The sequence below is a fragment of the Emys orbicularis genome, chromosome 4 (assembly GCF_028017835.1).
Source record: "Emys orbicularis isolate rEmyOrb1 chromosome 4, rEmyOrb1.hap1, whole genome shotgun sequence".
Classification (NCBI taxonomy): Eukaryota; Metazoa; Chordata; order Testudines; family Emydidae; genus Emys; species Emys orbicularis.
This window is the reverse complement of record NC_088686.1, coordinates 142,168,543-142,188,165: the sequence shown is the minus strand read 5'-3', so window position 1 is coordinate 142,188,165 and position 19,623 is coordinate 142,168,543. Positions and strand designations below refer to the sequence as shown.

The 19,623-nt window shown below is 43.6% G+C and overlaps 1 protein-coding gene across 8 annotated transcripts in view; it reads right to left on the bottom strand.

Moving 5' to 3' along the window:
• Nucleotides 1–19,623, bottom strand: part of NFASC (neurofascin) — a 102,311-nt gene that overhangs the window by 16,328 nt on the left and 66,360 nt on the right. For 3 of the 8 annotated variants that reach the window (XM_065403583.1, XM_065403581.1, XM_065403585.1), the window contains one exon: nt 16,877–16,891. The exons of 3 other annotated variants lie outside the window; for them this stretch is intronic. In XM_065403583.1, coding sequence (XP_065259655.1) covers nt 16,877–16,891 — 15 coding nt within the window. Of the gene's footprint in view, nt 1–150; nt 307–3,172; nt 3,290–7,261; nt 7,415–16,876; nt 16,892–19,623 lie in introns of all 8 variants that reach the window. 2 more of the 8 variants (XM_065403579.1, XM_065403580.1) reach the window with 1 other exon arrangement.

Here is a 19,623-nt window from a genome sequence, read left to right as displayed (position 1 = left end):
ACAATGTCGGTGGAGTGAATGAAATTTGCTCCATGCATGGTCATGGCCAAGCCTCCCCAGCAAGAAGATACAGCACACAAGTGGTAAAGCTCAGGATGGAATGAAATGTCTTGGAAAGGCATCACACAGTGGAGCTGGAACCCGTCTCACCTGAGCTTGTCGTAAAGGTTATGTAAGAGTTTTCGCTGGGGCTAGACCATTTGGGAAAAACCCACAACTGGTACGTCATCCCGGGGGTCAGGTCAGCCAGCTGCACAGAGGAAGGGGTCTGAGCTTTAACAGGGATAGATCTCACTGTATTGTTACCTGAGAAACAGAAACCTCATATCAAAACCAGGAGGCAGGAAGCTCAGACATATTAGTGTCGACTGCATTATGCTACACCTCTCTGTGGAGCAGAAATAATATAATTTGATGGACCGGGGCCATAACATCTTAATGTCCTCAGTGTCTGTGATTACTGCCCATTTGGGAATATAGAAAATGCAGTGATACAGGTAAATGACAGTGCTTTAATAGCACCTCTATTTGTTGCATTGAAAATGCCTTCGTAAACACCCAGGAGACCTCTCTCTATTGTTAGAACCCGGTGGAGCTCTTTTGCTAACCAGTCTTTAGGTTTGGGTGTCTGGGGGAATCAGAGCAGTGTATTCACAGAGGAGGGGTCTGGAATTTGTCTACCCCCGCTGATCTGATAAAGCCAGTCTGCCCACTTACAGGGTACGGGGTTAGAGGCCGTCTCTCAAGCCTTTGAGAAGAAGGGGTTGATAGCAGGATCTTCACACCAGTTTTATTTGCAGGATGGAAATCTACATCTGTTCATGTTTGTTGGTTAATGAATCGCTGAGGATTGTAAGCATTTTGAAAGACTGGCTCGATGTGCATGATTGTGACCCTGCTAGTGGTGGGCCCACATAGATCCTCTTGCAGGTTGGGAAGCTGCTCCTTCAGCTCAAATGGGCAGGGTCTTGTGCTGCTGATAGTCCCTAGTGCATGTGTAATAAACCCAATTCCGGCCATACACGAGGATTGAACCTGGGACCATGTGTGGGGCATATTTTATACCTTTAAATAAAATCTGCAGAACTCAGCAGAGAAAAGGGTATTTTTTTGCTTGGGGATTATAGAAAATTGGGACAACCTGTATCACAAATGAGTAAATGCCTACCGCTGTGGTGGTAGGGAAGCTACCATCTTGCAGGTTGGGAAGCTGCTCCTTCAGCTCAAATGGGCAGGGTCTTGTGCTGCTGATAGTCCCTAGTGCATGTGTAATAAACCCAATTCCGGCCATACATGAGGATTGAACCTGGGACCATGTGTGGGGCATATTTTATACCTTTAAATAAAATCTGCAGCACTCAGCAGAGAAAAGGGTATTTTTTTGCTTGGGGATTATAGAAAATTGGGACAACCTGTATCACAAATGAGTAAATGCCTACCGCTGTGGTGGTCTAGCAGGGGAAAGGGGATGCTACATGGAGGCTCAGCACTCGTGTCCAGTTTAAATTGAGGCAGGAGTTATGGAAAAGCCTGTTGGCTGCATGGTGAATACCACACTGTACCCTTGGCTTGAAACGTATCAGGGTGCAGGCGATTTAAACGAGTAGGTGAGACTGTGTTAGCACAGAATGAACAGATTGGTGAAAGTCTGATAGCCCAAACTCAGACAGCCCTTCCCTCTAGGGGTGCTTGTGGTATATGCTGCAGCCAAGACGGTGGGAGGTGACAATTTTCAGTCTTTGTGTTAGATGCCTGGCACTAGTATAAAGAGGCGGGAAAGCTCTTTGAGAACCTTCTGACCAAAGACAGAAGGGGTATGGTTGCTCCAGTGGCGAGGCAATCTGAAAGAATTAAATGGAAACCAGCACTACAGTTTGTATGAGCAGTTCAACTCCACTGCGGTTTGCAAATGGCAATTGAATAGGTGCAGCTTTCCAAGATATAGGAGCATCTTTAGACCCTTTTGGGGATCAACAATAAGAGGTGGTCTGGGGAGTTTTCCTGAAAGGCGATTTGGGAGGCATCGTCTGATGATGTGAATATCCCAGATCCTGAAATCCTTACTCAGGCACAACTCCCATTGGAGCCTGTCCTGAGGAGGGACTTCTTCATCTGGCCTCATGTTAGGCACAAGCTGTATGTGTTTAAGATTTCTCTGCAGTGAAAGGGAGTACTAGGGATGGAAGAGACCAGCATCCGAAGCTCAGAGAAAAGCTTTGCATTCTACTATGTTAAGAGCAAGCATCAGGGAGTTGAGAGCCTGATGAGTATTTCAAATTCTGGAGAATGATGCAGAAGGGAAGAAGATAAAGTAATTTCCTTAAATCAGTGCTGAGAATTGCAAATATTGCTTTGCCTACTAATTAAAGGTGTGGAAGCCTTACAGAGGGAACAGGTACTGTCCGGCAATCGAAGGGATTCTAAGTAGCATGTGAGTTCATCTCTAGAACAATGTTGTAAACAAAGTTGGATCACTGTCAAGAATCACAGACTGTTTAAATTCATACCAGACATTATGAAATGTTTGGGAAATAGTAATGAACACTGTTTGCATCTATCTGCCTATTGACACCACAAAAGCAATATTTAAAAAACAACAACCCAAAACCGTGACAGGTGCCAGCTTTGAATTTCCAGGCCAGATAGAGCCCTGTAATTTTAAGAGACAACGAAATCTATTATACAGGAGTTACTGATCACAGATGATTCTACCCTTTTCATCCAAAAGCAGGTACATTTTTTTTTTTGACTGTTGCGCCATAGGTTATCTATTAAAAGTATTCATTTTCCTCTCCTTAAGCATTTGTTCCCAATTTGGTTGGTCTTTCTCTATAGCCCTTAATCTCATGACAAGCTGCAGCCTTTACAGCTTCCTTTGGACTCCCAAATGAGCAGCCCTGTTAATTCAGAATGCATGGACCTGAACCCTCCATTGCAAGAAATGAAAGGAGGAGGTAATTGCATTTAGAAGAATGGCAAAACACACGATTCCAATGCATTCTTAGTGGCAAAGAGAATCCTTTGCATATTTCCCCCCATGAACAGGCTGGACAGTAGGTTTCAATACACTGCAGTTAATATTGCTTAAAGGGGCACTTTGAAAACCTGAGACCTGACAGGATCTCTAATGGCATAACAGCCCTGCAGTATCTCCACGCGGTCTGATGCTTACTGGTGATGTACTCAACCACAAAGTCAGTTCCAGCAGAAAAATTGTGGCTCCAGGTGATGTTTGCCCAGTTACTGTTAGTGAAAGCTTTTACGTTCCATATGGATGATCCATTCGTGGCTGGTGGACAGGTTAGAACAGGAGTTAGTACTTTGGATTATACACACATGGATCTTAACCTCACATCTGGGTTTGACAAACTATTTCAAAGTTATTAAGAATTACAAAAGTTAAAGCCCCTTGCATTAGTTGGAGGATATGCCCTCCTAGCTAAGTATGCTACAATGCTTAAGGCATGTTTTATTCATTGGCAAATTCAGAACCTGGCAGGTTCTTAACTCTGAACCTTCAGCCTTATGGGTGAGTTTAAAATCAAGAGTGCATCACAGCTTGTGTATTTAGGTAACTCAGTTCTTAAATTCAGAGAGGCTCTGCCTTACACTATTGATAGACTAATGGCTGTATCATAACTACTATGGTCTAGCTAAAAGAGTGCCTAACCCAAGGTGAGAGAAGCACACGCTCACTACCACAATCTAGAGGAGGGACTGGGAAAGAACATTTCCATGTTAATAGTCTACAAACTACATGTTGGATAATGCAATCAAGCTGTTCCTAGCAAAACCACAAGTGACTTTCAAGTTGAGCAATGTCAATATTACTTTGGAGAGTGAGTAAATACCTCTTTATGTTAAAGTAGAGCCAGTTACTGTAGCTTGCACTTGCAAAGTGACTTAGGGCTTGTCAGGGGAGTGAAAAAACACACACCCTGAGCGGAGCAAGTTTCAGCGCTATAAAGCACCAGTGTAGACAGTGCACCTCCCAGCGCTGTGAGCTACGCCCCTCGTGGAGGTGATTTTTTTAGAGCTCTCTCCCAGCGCTCTGCTGCAACCACACAAGCCACGTTAAAGCATTTCCCGTGGCAGCTCTTTAGCGTTGCCAGTGTAGACTAGCTAGGGCTGGCTCCGGGCACCAGCTTAACAAGCAGGTGCTTGGGGCGGCCAAGGGAGAGGGGCGGCACCTGCGGCAATTCGGGGGCGGCAGGTCCCTCACTCCCTCTAAGAGCGAAGGACCTGCCGCTGAACTGCCGCCGCCGATCGCGGCTTTTTTTTTTTTTTGCTTAGGGCGGCAGAAATGCTGGAGCCGGCCCTGAGACTAGCCCTTAGCAGAAATTACATTGTGATATTTACATGACACAGTTGCACAGACTTTGGTGTAGCAAAGTAAATGCTAGTGAGTTCTGACTCCGTTCCTGTACTCGGCAGAAAAAAACTCATTCTTAAAAAATGGAAGATTTTTCCATAATATAAATGGATTGCAAAAGGGCATCTCTTTATCTGATTCTTCAGGGCCATGCAATCCCATTGGATGCACAATGTGCAGCCATGACAAATGGAGTAACTAGAGACTGCTGCAGGAACCTACCCCAAGAAATCACAATCAAGGCCTCAAGTCTGTGAAGACTCCTACATGTTGTTAGCTTTATGTGTGTGGGTGTGTAGACCCATGGAAGTCAATGAGACTACTCATGTACATAAGTGTTTTTGTGACATTGGGGTTCAAGTGATATGCTGTCATAGCTGTTACAATGCTGCATAGTGTTGCTAACTCCCATCATTTTATCATTTATTGATTTTTTTTTTAATAAAAAGCCCAGCTGCTGTAGTCAGGTGATTGCAAGTGAGTTTCTTACCCTTCTTGTTGCCAAGAAAAGCTTGAAAACATGCACCGAGTGCAGCCTAAAGATTCCAAAACCAAAAAGGCAAACGAAAAAGATCCCCAAATTTATTATTTAAATAAAATCCTCATGATTTGAGGTGGGGGGGGGAGAGGAGTCTCACGCAAGATTTTTGAACGGTTGGGACTGACAATTTTGGGAGCATAGCAAGTAAAATTTGGGCTTTGGCCAAGGAATAAGAGGATGGAGTCAACTGAGAGAACAGTTTTTCAACATGTTCCTGTTTCAGAACACAGCAGTTTCTATTGATTGCTACATAGTGAGATAAATTCAACCAGAGCATCAGTAACCAGTGAGGTTATTGGGGCAGCATAGGAGAGGATTGTTAATGCTTCAAGGATCATTGTGTGGGTGTGTTCTTGTACTGACGGTGGAGCATACTGGGCCCCATTTGTCTTATTGAATGACTTCCCAGAAGCAGAAGAATGTTGTAAAAGGCTTTACATTTTTTTTTAAATGTGAAGTTTCTGCATTTCACGCTGAGTTGGCGATAATGGCCCATTTTCACAATTTTTCACTTTAAAATGGTTTGCATTCTGAGCATACAGCTTCAAATGTTCTCCAGTTTTGAATTTCATAATTCAAAATTCATTTCAGCTGAAAATCGATTCACTGAAAACAAAACAAAAACTTGCAAAAATGCTGATTTGGTCATTTTGTGGATATCTAACCAAAACCACATAATTTCAAAGCATGAGATGATGGCCCAGAATTTGTTTCCCTCCTCTAAAAAAAAACGTTGCATTATTTTGTCACGACACTGGTAATAAAATTAGTTGGGCTAACTGCATTAATACATGACCTCTCAGCTTATGTTCTGGTGCATGGTTTGAGATGAACGCTGCTGATTTCTTTAGCTGGTTGTGTTGGTATGAGTCTTTTTCAGTGTCGCCTTTTCTGTATTGTGGTAGTACATACTGCTTCTGTGATACTGCCTATTTTCAATTACTGAGAACATTTCTCATGTAGTAATTTGTCTGAGACCTTTCTGGTAGCAGATCCTTTTATGCTGCTTAGTTGTGGAAATCCTGCGTAGCAACACTAGGCAGCCGAGTCTCTTTGGCCTGGTCTGCATGAGAAAGTTGCATCTCTTCAACTTAAATTGGTGTATAAATTGATCTGGTTAAACTAGTCCAAACCCCTTATGGATGTTCTTACTTCAGTTTGAGTAGCTTATTGCAGTTTAGCTTAAACATGTTCCTAATCAATTTCAGCTCAACTGATATGTGGGTGAATAGACAGGGGTTTGTATTGGTTTAACATCTTGAGTTAAACTGGTGTAACTTTATCATGTAGACAAGGCATTTAGCTACTCTAGGAGCTAGAGAGAAGCATAGGTTCTGTCTGCATCTAGCAGCCCCAATAAAGAATCCTCTTTATTTTCATTACTAATCAGTGTGATGTTTTTCCTCTATGAAGAGGAACAACATACACATGTGATTCTTACCTGTACAGTTGTCTACAGGAGCTGAGTCTTAACTATGAACTATTTTGATTGTATTAGCTTCTGCCACAAGCTTAGTGCACTCTTTGGATTAGTGAATACAAATGATAATGTAGTGATTTATCCGTAAGTACCAGTCTATTTACCAGAGATGCAATTACTGTAACTTCTCTTTTAAAAAGCAACAGAGACCTCTCTCCATTTTCCCTGTCAATAGATTAAGGATATTTAGAATCCTGTTACATTAGAGAGTCCATCCCCATGTAAATGCAGGATGTAGTCCTCCCAGCAGAGACACATGATAAATTGATCCTGGCCCAAAGATGGAACTTGTCTGCATCTTGCAATTTTAAATACTTCCCCAAATTTCCCATGGGCTATATATCTAGATTGTACTACAAAGAGAGCGGTAAGCATAAACCAAAGGAATCCCATGCACAATAACGGGTCTGCTACCTCAGTTGCTGTGCTTGACTTGAAGTGGAATTCTTTATTATAATAATAATAATAATAATAGAATCCCTTTTCTGAGATGGTAATAGAAGATTTAATAATACTTTGTGACCTTCTGTATTGTCTTCCACCTAATTATTTCAAATGTTTTGCATTTGTTAATTAAAATCACACCACTCCTGGGAGCGTGATATTATCCCCATTGTAAAGATGGAGAAACTGAGGCACAGTGAGTTGGATTAGAACCCAAACGCCTGTAAACTAGTCCTGTGCTTTGACACCTATGTCCCATTTCCTCTGATTTCTTGCTAAGCCATCCCCAAAGCACTAAGAAGTCCCCCACTTGTTGGGTTAAATTCCATCCTTGGCTTGTCGTTTAAACCTGAGTATGGACATGAAATAGGTGAAAGGCCCAGCTACAGTTAGGTGGGTTAGAGGAAATAGGAAAGTGTAGTACCAAAGTCCTGCTTAGTGGTGGCTGTCGGAGCACTCTCCGTAGTGGTTGTAGTGCTGGCGACGGTTGTAGTGGTTGTGGCAGCTGTGGTGGTGGTTGTGGCGATGGTTGTAGTGCTGGTTAGACTGACTGTAGTTGTAGGCAACGAGGTTGCAGCTGGGAGAGGGAAATGTAAAAACTGCAGTTTTAGAAGAGGTTATATCCTTAACTCTTGCCATCCCCAAAGGCTAAACGCACGCACGAGAGAGAAAGCAGAGTGGCGCGGCACGACACAGAGAGAAAAACAGGAGTTGGTGGGAGAGGGGGAACAAACCGAACCATCTGAAATGAGAGAATGAAGCTTAGTTTTCATTGTCTTTCCAAGTGCACATTTTTAGCGACAGTCATGCACTTCAGCGCCAGCAGAGGCGGGTGTGTGGGGGTGCCTGGAATCTCTTGGATAAAGGGACACGCAAAAAATTCCGTAGGTGAGTGAGAACAAACACGTGAAACGCAGCAGGAAGTGGGTGAGCTCAGGCCCCAAACAAATAGCCCCCAGTATTGTTCTGGGCTGGCTGTTGGTTTTATTCCCTTTCCCATGCTTAACAACTTGCCTCTCTTTTCGGCTGCTCTGCCTTAAATCTCTACCACCACCTCTACCCCTTTTGGATTTAAACAGCAAGAACTGACATCATTGGAACGACAGGAAAAACAAAAAAAAAGTGACCTACTTATGTCCTCTTGGACGATGAACAGAAGGGCCAGTTTCTGCTCCCCACTTTACACCCAATGTAACTGAGAAGAGACGTTTGCTCAGAGCAGTCAAGTGCCCTTTAAATAAGATTTAACTCTTTACAAAATATAATAATCCAGTTTGTCACAGACTAGGCAAAGCAAAATTCAATTAGCGTAGCCCACCCCTGAACTAGACCAACAGCATTTCTGAGCTGACAGCATTCTGCCAGCAGACACTTTAACAGTTTCCATTCTAGCTCGTCTTAAAGATGCTGGAGCCTGTTGGGGCTGAAGAGGCATTTGTAGGACGGGGATGCAGCTTTCTGTTTTAATCTGGTGGGGGATGGCTTCAGCTTTGCCTCCCCTCACCTGCCTTTTCTATTTATTTATTTAAGATGAGGCTTGCATAGTCTAGGTTTTCTATAAACCCATTTCCCCCTCACTCCATCCAGATCCCCCTTATGCTATATTTCAGGAGAGAAAAGGGGATCTAGACAGATATAATGCACATACCCAGCAAGGAAGGATCCACCCCTTTCTCTCCTAGTCCCTCAATGGTTGTGATGCAAATCTAAAGAATACTGAACCCTATCGACTGATGGTCCAGTAGGTGGAGAGTGGTGTTTTTTTCTGTGCTTGACACCACAGGCTGAGTTACGGTATTTAAGAAATCCTTTCACTTTTTGGATTTGTCGACACACTTTGGATAAATCAGGACCCTAATCCTCAAAAGATTTGAATGGATTAGGGTCCATTCTAGTAGCTGTCGAACTACACTACCGCGGTAGTTCGACAGCTGGCAATCGAAATTCCGGGTTCGATTTATCGCGTCTGGTCTGGACGCGATATATCGATCCCGGAAGCGCTCGCCGTCGACTGCGGTACTCCAGCTCGGCGAGAGGAGTACCGCGGAGTCGACAGGGAGCCTTCCTGCCGCGTGTGGACCGCGTCTGAACCGTGGTAAGTTCGAACTAAGGTATGTCGACTTCAGCTACGTTATTCACGTAGCTGAAGTTGCGTACCTTAGTTCGAATTTGGGGGTTAGTGTAGACCAGGCCGGAGAATAGGAGCCAGTGCCTTTAGCTAGGTAGATGACAGTAGATGGTCCTTGTTAATAGGACTCACTGGGTGAAATCCTATGGCTTGTGTTGCGCAAGAGATCAGACAAGTTGATCACAATGGTCCCTTCTGGCCTTAAAATCTATTACAAAGGTAGATATGAGGGTTATTTTGCTATTTGGAGACGCTTGTCCAAATGCTTCTAGCTATGAATGAAGGTCAGGCCATGTGAAATATTTGCACCTGCACTGGATAACCTAACCCTCAAAGGGTTATTGCCTTTGGCTAAATTTGGATTTGGTCTAAAATTAAACAGCAATTGTCAGAATAATTCATCAAAAATTTGCTTTGCGATCCCTGTACTGAAGTATCCTAGGTTTTTATAAAATTCTGCTTTGCTTATTCTTGTGATCTGGTGACATGCAATGCCTCTCCTGGTTATGAGTGAGAATTAGTAGAGGACCTATTTTAAATATGACCTTTATCCAAATAAAACCAACTTTAGGGGAGGAGTCTAAAAAGACAGCCCAGAACAAAACCAGATCTTTGCCACTTCCTCGTTTTCACTTTACCTGGGTCTGCAGTTTGGCAGGTCTTGTGCCCAAGTAGACCCCAACTGATTTCAGAGGGGCTCCCTGAGGGCCTGACTGCAGGACTAGGGCCTTATTTTGGTTCTTGAAAGAGATGCTTCTTTGCACATGACTCTGCTGCATTCCAGGGTCCCTCATTGCTTAAGAATCAGCATGTGCCTCAGTGGGCTTCCCAGAGACCCATAGAAGGGTTGTGTGCACATATTGTGTATCTTGTTGGTTTCAAAGCAGCTAGACCCAAAGAGTCCCACCCACAAAATATTTGTAAAACCAGAACATTTCCGGTGGTCCAAAAATTAGACTCTTAGAGCTCAGAGATGGAATAGAACCGTTAAATCTCTCAGTGCATCTCCCTGCCAATTTCCCCTTACAGCATGTCGCTGAATAAATACCAAACAGACATTGAAAATCCCAGTAACCCACTCAAACAGAAAATGAAACTGTTTACAGTAAGCAAGCAAGACAGCATGGCTTCCCTTTTCACAATATCGTGTCAGCAACAGACCTTTAGCACTCAGATACAAACAGAATGACAGCCAGCATCATGCACAAGCACAGCCATCGAAAGCCTCCTGCCACCCCCTTGTCAAAGGTTTGATTGATGTTGATGAAGAAGCAAGAATGCCAAACAACATGTGAGACAATCCAGAGAAAATACAGTGTGTCAGAAACAGAGCTCAAGTCAAAGAACCACAGAACTTGCTTGGTGTGTATGAGACACAGAATAACAAAGCCCTTTCTTATTTGATTAGGCCACCACAATACAAGTGCCTCTTTGAGAGGAGAGGACTGCTATCCTGCAGTTCTTCCTCTTAGCCAATTATAAGATCAGGGGTGTTTCTTATGCCCTGTGGCTATAAGGTACAAAAGCCTGAATTGGGCTGAGAAAAATTAACAGCACTATCCCTGCAAATTCCTTGCATTTTTCTGAAGCTCAAGAGAACAGTGTGGCTACTGGCAATATTAACTCAATTGTCCCTAAAAGGACAACCTTCTGAATACAGAGTTTTGAACACACCCAATGAAAACATCCAGAGTAGGAACCAATATTAGCTAATGAATTCTCACAACTTCCCTGTGAAGGCACCCTTATCCCATTTTACTCAGGGGGAAATCAAGGCAGAAAGAAGTAACTTGCTCAAGGACAGAGGAGTCAGTGGCAAAGCTGGCATTAGAACTCGGAAGTTCCTGCCTCCCGGTGCTGCTTTCATATCACTAAAGTGTGCCTCCTGCTAAATTCTTAAAGGTCTATTTTGCACCCAATGCACTTCCAGGGATTTAGGGTCTGGTCCCCTCAATGCCCCTTTCTTGGTGCTTGGGTTACTGACCTTGTATGAATGGCTAACACTGTATTACGCTGGCTGGTGTGTGTTTATTTACTAATCCTCACATTAGGCTATGATCCTCATGTATTTAAAAAACAAACAGGTGGAGTGCAGTTATTAGAGTGCTCCTGCTGCTGGAGGTGTCCTTCACATGCCAGGGTGATGGTCTAGTTAATAACAGTCTGAGCTGTGCCTCTCAGCTTCGGCCGACAGTGATGACATGAAGTATTTGCCCCAAATCCGTGATAGCTCCATTGGAAACAATACCCCAGGGTAGCGCCATCACCTTGCATCAGGATAATGCAGTATGCAACTGCCATAAAAGTCAGTGAGAGAGATTCGGGGTGTGTTTGCAGTGCTTACAAAAATGAATCATCATGTCAAGCCTGTGGCAGACTAGGGACAGGTAAATGCAAGATGCTTTGATCCTGAAACCCCATAGCTCAAAGGGGCCCCAGATGGAGCTGTGAGAAAGAAGCAGGCTATCAGGCAGCAACCCCATGCTGCACCACTAAGATCAAAAGTGAGAGGAAGGCGAGAATCCAGCTGGAGGAGCTGGGAAGGAGAGCACATCCCCAGGTTTGGGGGATTTAGCCTTAATCCGCCCGTGATAGGACCGACGATACAAAGCGAACACCTCATTTGGTTTTTAATATGAAATGAATCTTAAAGAATAGCTCAGCTGGTAATTTGGGAGGGAGGGGGAAAGGGGACATTTTCTGTCCTTTGAATTCTAGCCCTTAATGAGGGCTGACTCCAGACTGAAGAAGGATAAAGGGTGACTTTGACAGAGAATCAGAGCTTCTCTGAATATCAGGAACATTAAAGACACTGTCAGGTGATGGGCAGACAGGGAGTGAGTCTGAAATGAGTGGCAAGGGGGCATTAAAAGCTACACTCAAGTATTAAACCTTTACAAGTGTCAGGCTCTTGGGGATCTCAAAACGCTTTAACACTTTAACTAATCCTGTCCTGATTGAGAATATATCATTGTACCCAGTTGGCAGATACGTAAACGGAGCCACAGGGAAATTAAGAGTCCAGGGTTGGGATTTTTAGAAGCACCTAATTGATGTAGGAGCACAAGTCCCATTAACTTTCAAAGACCTTCCAATAGGACCCGTGTTCTTAAGTCACACAGGTGCTTTTGAAAACTCTACTATACATTTTAGCCAGCACAAAATTATGAAACTTGGCAGCTTACCTTATTTAGCCACCTATGTATGGTCCCAATTTGCAGACTCAGTCAAGGATTTTAGCTACTAAGGCCAACAATTTCAAGTGGAGCCTCTGATGTTCAATGCCCAATGGGAGACACTTTAGGTCCGGCTTTCAAGTGCTGAGCATCGACTGCTCAGGTTAATGGGAACTGCAGGTTCTCTGAAATCAGAGGCCACTTTTGAAAAGTTTGCTGTGTAAGCTACTTAAATGGCAGGACAAAATTGCACCCACCAAATCTGGAAGCCAACGTATGAAAATCTAGTGCTGATTTGCCCAAGTTCACACAGCAAATCAGGAATAAAACACAAGAGTCCCTCTAGTCCCCCATTTCCATTCCCCTTGCTCTAAACCATTAGACAACTCACTCTCCCTAAAACATGGGATTAATAATCTGTAAACCAGCCCTGCAAAGTCACCTCACCGCCAACTCATCTGAGGACAAACTAGGCTCTGATCCAAATAGACCCTGAGTTTTGTGACCCAGGCTCTTTCTCTCTAAAGCCGTGCACTGCCACTTCCCTCTATGGATACTAAAGATATGGTCAGAGGATGGAGTCCCAGGGGTGTGGCACAGTTGCTCAAGTAAAATAGATGGAAAATGCAGCAGACACACTGGCTGCTGGAGTTAATAGGCTAATTAATCCAAAGTAAACGAGAGAGAGAGACCGGTACATAATGGTTTCTTCATGGCACGCTGGCTCCACTTATGCTCTTTGTTGGAACCTGCATACGCTAATAAACCCACCACTGTTTGCTCCCAGGATTATTCAGATCATCAGCAGGGATGGATCCTTGACAGGAGCCTGCACCCCACGTGACAAACCCATGTGAGGAGAAAGTTTGTCATTAGGCAGATGGGCCGTGTTCTGTGCTACAATCACCACACGAGAGTGGGTTTTATTTACGACTCCCCCACTCTTTGCCTCCTTTTGTGCTCCAGCACTAGGCTAGAGATTCATGGCTCCCTCCAACTCCACTGTGAATTCAAGTCATTTGAAAGCTGGGGGTGCAGTTCTGCATGTGCGGTGAAATATGACAAAACAATGCACACCCATATTGCTCTTTAATTATTTAGGGAAGCTTTTAATGTGCTGTTAGGCTGTAATAACTGCTTTATCCCTGAGCATGTATATAGCATCAGTAGGCTCAGAGGGAGTTCATGAATTTTTTATGAATTTGGATGGATTGCCAAATGTATTGCCAAGAGATTTTTCTTTCCTCATGATTTTTTTTTTTTTGCAACAGGAGGAAATTGTACAAAGAAAAAGAATTATACTAATTTGTTCCAAATGTAATAACTCTAGAAGATTCAGAAGGACAATCAAGTGATGGGTTTGCATATTAGATTGCCAGATTGAATGGACTGCAAAAAAAGAGAAGTCAGCAGTTCTCCACAAGTGCTACATTTCTGTCAATGTCGAGTGTTAATGATGGAGTTCTCCCCAACCCCGCTCCTTTTATGGAAGAGAAAAAGGAGAAACCAACAAATATCAGCATTTAGCCATTTAAAATATAATCCTTCCAAGCCTGGTAAAAGCTTCCAGTTCTAACCTGTACAATGTACAGACTGTGTTATATGGAGGAACAAAAATTATTTATGGTCCCAATCTTGTACGACTGAAGCTTTGCTATTGACAATAGTGCTACAGAATCCAGCTCTATGTGACCTATCAAATATTTCCTTCCTTCATTGTGTAAATGAGACCCTTTGGGTTTTATAAAGTAAATCCTTTCCTTTTGCTTTGCCCATCTCTAGATTTGGCTTGGTAATGAAATGTAAACCTCACAAGGTGAAATTTTGGGGTTTTGGTTTGATTTCATCAAATTTGTCTGATTTTCCCATACACACTCACAACAAACATGAAAACTGGTGTGTTGGTCATCCCCCTCCCCCAATCCCACCCCAAAAGGACCATTTTTGAGTGAAAACAGCTTGAGATTAGTAGTAGTTAAAGACAAATTTCACTGTAACAGAGCACCTAAGGGACCTGCAAAATCCAGGTCGCTGAGCAGAGAGACGAGTCTTTAGAAGAAGGTCAAACAAAATTATACTAGAAACCTGTACTCGTTAGGAAGATAATGAGCCTTCTAGGTCAAATGCAATTTAAATCAGGTGACTCCAACAATCTACTCCTTGCTAGCATGGAACTACTAATCGTACACTGGCGCAAGGTGGAGTGAAATTTTTAACTGATACAAAGGCAGGGATTTGTTCTAGTCAATCTTATGTATCACTACTAGTTACATTAGACTAAGGGACAAGTGGTCCCATTACAGACCAGTATATCACAAACTGTTACGGGAAGAAACAAATACTGTTTGCCATTGAAAAGCCAGGAATGCAGTCTACAAGGAATCTGAGCTTAACAAGCACATCATTTCAATTACTAACATTTCTCCTCATTTCAGTTCAAACATAATCCTAGGGTACGTCTACACTTACTTCCTGGTTCGGCGGCAGGCAATCGATCTTCTGGGATCGATTTATCGCGTCTTGTCTAGACGCGATAAATCGATTCCGGATCGATCCCAGAAGTGCTCGCCGTCGACGCCGGTACTCCAGCTCGGCGAGAGGAGTACACGGCATCGACGGGGGAGCCTGCCTGCCGTGTCTGGACCCGCGGTAAGTTCGGACTAAGGTACTTCGAATTCAGCTACGTTATTAACGTAGCTGAATTTGCGTACCTTAGTCCGAAGTGGGAGGTTAGTGTGGACCAGGCCTTAGTGGCCATTTATTGCTTATATTGGTAGAATACAACCCAAACTCTGTCAGTCCCTTTGGTCAGTGAGAGCTTGGAACACACTATTCAAATGGCAAGGCATTCCATCTAACTTCAGCAGTTTGAGAAATATGAACTGCTAAAATCACGATGAAACTGCTGGATGCAATAAGAAGAAAGATGTGATTTAAAGATTCAGCAGGATCCACCAAAGCTAGAAACGTTGGCCCTGGCCCAGACAGGAATTTTAGATCCCTGTGAACTCTGTTAAACTAGGGTTGAAATGAGATGTTCCCTGTTTCATTGGTGCTGTGAAACTATATGGGAAAAGTTACGTATGTTTTATATTCAGTTCTTCAAAGCAGACCAATCTGGTACCCTTTGTTTTAGGAAGTGACAATACAGTAAAAGAAAGAAAGGTCTGTAAGTGAGGGAAGTTTGCAAAATAATATTGATTAAACAAACACTGCTGTAACAAAATAGAGGGGGGAGGGGGACATCTGTGAAGTAGAAAAGCAGAACCTAAAATACACCATTTTGTGACTGAAAACAGGCCCTGTGTTTGCAGTCATCACACAGGCAAATCTCCCATTGAAATCCCATTTCCTTACAAGGAAAACCAAATGCCCCTATCCACTCCTTAGTGCTGTGTCCACGAAGATAAAGCATGGCTTCTTATAGATCCCTTTAGTGCATGCAAAAATGGGTGCTGTCATCTCAGATCAATAGCTCTTCATTGGCACAGGGCATTTGAGATGCATTTGCTGGCAGACATGATCCCATGTGCTGCTCAGCTGAATCGCCCAGGCTTGATCAGCCTGGCTGCAACAGCTGCTGCAAAAATCTGCTGAAAATGCCCTGCTCTGAAAAAGCCATTTCTCTGAAAGTTGCACGCCAGTGATGCTGTTGCATTTACAGAGGGGAAAACCCCTCATTTGTACCAAAAAAAAAAAAGGTTTCAGAAGTTATGCTTTGGCGTTTACTATGTTGACACATTTTGGGTAGTTGGGGATTTAGGTTTCCTAGAAAGCAGGCAGAGACTCCCTTTCAAAAGAACAGGGTTTCTCTGTATCTCAGTGTTGTTACGGAAATATGTAGTAGAGGGCAAAGCCAGCAAATAGCCTAACATGCAAACATGCATAGCTGCTGCACAAACATTATTATTAACCCTTTCAATGGAAGCCTGGGAAAGAGAGAACTATATAGCTGCTGGCCATTGGAGAAATACAGTGTGTCATGTACATTGCAGTGTTCGCATGTAGAACTTTGGCTGCGCCAAGCATACCCGCAAGTAACGCACCCCTGTATTTCTAGAAGGGAGTAACAGCTGCCAAAGAGTTGTACAGGAATTTTCAGTGTGTAGTGCCATTGTTTGTGTAAAATGCTGCATAAAGAAAGGTGAATTACACCCTCAGTACCTGGGGGTGTGTTTATATATGATACTACTGAGCATTGTCACATGCATTCTAAGGATAAATATTAATTAAGCTGCACGTAACACCCTCAGGCAGTATGAATGCAACGTATTGTCCCCATTGGACAGAATGGAGGATGGAGATGCAGAAAGGTGAAGCAGTTGGTGCAGAGTTGGGACTACAACCCTGGTTGTCCCACTGCCGTGCTCTAACGACAAGACTGCACACTGTTTTCTCTGTGTTGGGCCCTTCTGCAGCAAAAGCAGGATTAAGTGGGTTTCATTTAGTTTTCTGATGCTAGATCTTGCAGACCATTAACAGGGGTTGAGTACTGTGCAGAGATACATTGATGCTTGCAACCTTAATTGTAGTACCATAATATTTTCTTCTCTCTGCCTGTGGTGCTTTGTTCTCCACACCAGTGTTTCTTACAGCCAATTTATCCTCTGATAGCTTAGTTTGCTCATTGAAAGGGTTAACATAGTGCATGCTTAAGTGCCAGCACACCCTAGAGACAGCCCTTGACTGTGCATTGCTCCATGCCTGTTACCTCCTCCTCCAGTTGGTACGGTACCTGGGGTTGGAGTGGCTTCAGAGTGCAGCGCCAGGTATAGGGAGGGGAATACAAGGACAGCAGAGAAGAGAGGGGAAGAGAAAACAAAGGAATATATAAAACCACAGCACATTAGTGAGACTGGTGATCAGTCATACACAGAGTCACCAAAGGTTTTAAGAGAGAAAGAAAATGCATTAGCTGCCCCCCAGCAATCACCTTTCTGTGCATAATAACTATAGCTATTTGCATAGGATAAAGAGAAGGAGGATTCCCTTTGAGTCAGAGATGAATAGTCATTCCCAGTTAAACACACCCCACCTCGCCAGCAAATGGATGCTAATGGTCAGGTTCTGTCCTGGTGTGCGGCTTTGATTAAGTAAAGCATTCAAGCATGTGCTTACATCTCATTCTAGGGAGAACAAAATTGGACCCTCCACGTTCAGCTTGCTGTAAAACCCAACTTCAGGGCGTATTATGTACATACTGTGAAACTGACCCAAGCTGTTGTAATCAATGAATCAAACAGAACTGTGTTTAATTTTACCCTTGTGGTTGGATGCAGCTTGACAGAAATGGAAGCAACATCTGGATACATTTATTTATGATTGAGTCTAGTATCCATCTCTGAAGACAGAACTAAAGCAGTTGATTTCAAGGGTTGGTTTTCTGAACCTTCTTCCATTGAGTTCCAAGTTCTTTTTAGGGGGTCTACAGCAGGTATGTAAAAAATCAAACCAAATTCATTTAAAGCTGCTAAACAACATTCTGCGTACTGGGGTTACATACCATTCATTAATAAAATCCTGCCCAACCTAGCCTTGTGTTAGATACATACCAGCTCTCATGTTCTAGGGCCAAATCCTGCTCGCCTTACTCATGCGGCTTCAGTGAGACTGCATAAGTAAGTGAGATGAGCAGATCTCACCCTTACTCTTTTTCACTAATGGATAATGGATTGGTTGAGCTGTCAAAGCTCACTCTCAATGAGTGCCATTGTCTGCCTTTACCAAGGAAAGGGAAACTTGCCTTTTTTGGGCTGACAATTCACGGCCTGTATTTACAGCTGAGAGTTATTTCTCATTCTGAGTAATGGAAAGGAAATGCAGTGCATCTCAGCTAGCACTGTGGGATAGCTGTGGGCAAACACCACAGATCTGTTAAGAAAGTATAACTATCCGTGACCCAGCAAAGTGAATAACAAGCGTATGTGGAACAAACTTACTGGATGTTGTTATCCATATCCAGTACCTGTCCTCTAAGCAGGGCATTCATGGAAGCCGCTGCATCAGAAAAATACAGTGTATGGCAGGGACCCATGCCACTGAACGTCAGTTTTGCCAATATTACAATACTGTGTAACAGTTCTGGAGCCTGTCTGCTTAAAGACATGTAGAAAGCCTTTCATTTTTACTGTATTTTCAATAGGATACTTTTCCCACCCACCACAATTAAGGAGGAAAAAGAAAAGCAAACACCCATTAAATAAAATCGGAAGTTTAATTGAATTGTATGTCTGTTAGCAAATGCTATAGAAGGGAAAGAGCCAGCTTTGTCTGTCTTCCATCCCTAAGGGCTCCTGACCTTTCACTCCATTTGATCGATGTCTCACAATGGGCGTTTTATCCTATTATGAATCTGTGAGTTGTGGCTGTTTCCTTCTGCGGGTCGTCTGTTGATTGCTGGGGTGATGGGAAAGTGGCACCATGCCTCCCCCAGCCTGTCTCTGCAGTGGCTCTTAGGGTTTTGTGGACTGGAGAATGCATTTGTTTTATAACTCTCCTTGCACCAATAAAAACAATTTAAGATTGGCAGAAAATATATGGGCACTGTTGTGTGATGCTTAGCACAGGGGAGTTGCTAGGGTGAAATAGCTACTGTTGGTGCTGTGATTTGAACATTCCAAAGACCTAAAAACGTAATACAGTAGGGGGTTTATATTCAGAAAGTGCTTTATCCAGATAAGCATGGGGCCTAACCTAACGTGGGTTATGATAGCTCACCACAATAAATGAAATCCCTGTTGGACGAGGGATATTGATAAAGGGTTGTCAAGCAGCATGGTTTTGGTGGAAAAAACGGTTACTAGCCTTTCCGTAACTGTTGTTCTTCGCAACGTGTTGCATATGTCCATTCCAATGTAGGTGTGTGAACACCCCAAGCATAGTCACCAGAAATTTTTCCCTCAGTGGTACTCGTCGGGTTGGCTCTAGCGCCCTCTGGTGCAGTGCGCTCATGGCACTGGTATAAAGGTCCCAGCTGATCTCGCTCCCCCTCAGTTCCTTCTTTCTGGCCAACTCTGAAAAAAGGGCAGGAGGGTGGGTCTTGGAATGGATATGTGCAACATGTCTCGAAGAACAACAGTTATGGAAGGGTTAGTAACCCTTCTTTCTTCTTTGAGTGATTGCACATGTCCATTCCAATGTAGGTGACTCCCAAGCAGTTGTATAGGTGGTGGACTCGCAGTTCACAGACATCCTGACTGCAACACAGCTCGAGCGAAACTGGCATCATCTCTGGCCTGTTGAATGATGGTGTCATGAGTAGAAAATGTATGCACTGATGTCCAAGTCACTGCTCTGCAGATGTCCTCCATAGGGACATGGACCAGGAACACCGCTGATTATGCTTGTGCCCTTGTGGAGTCAGGATAGCTTGTGGTGGAACACCTGCCTGCTCGTAGCATGTGCGAATGCACAGTGTGATCCAGGATGAGATCCTCTGAGTCGAGATGGGGAGGCCTTTCATCCTGTCAGCTACCACTAGGA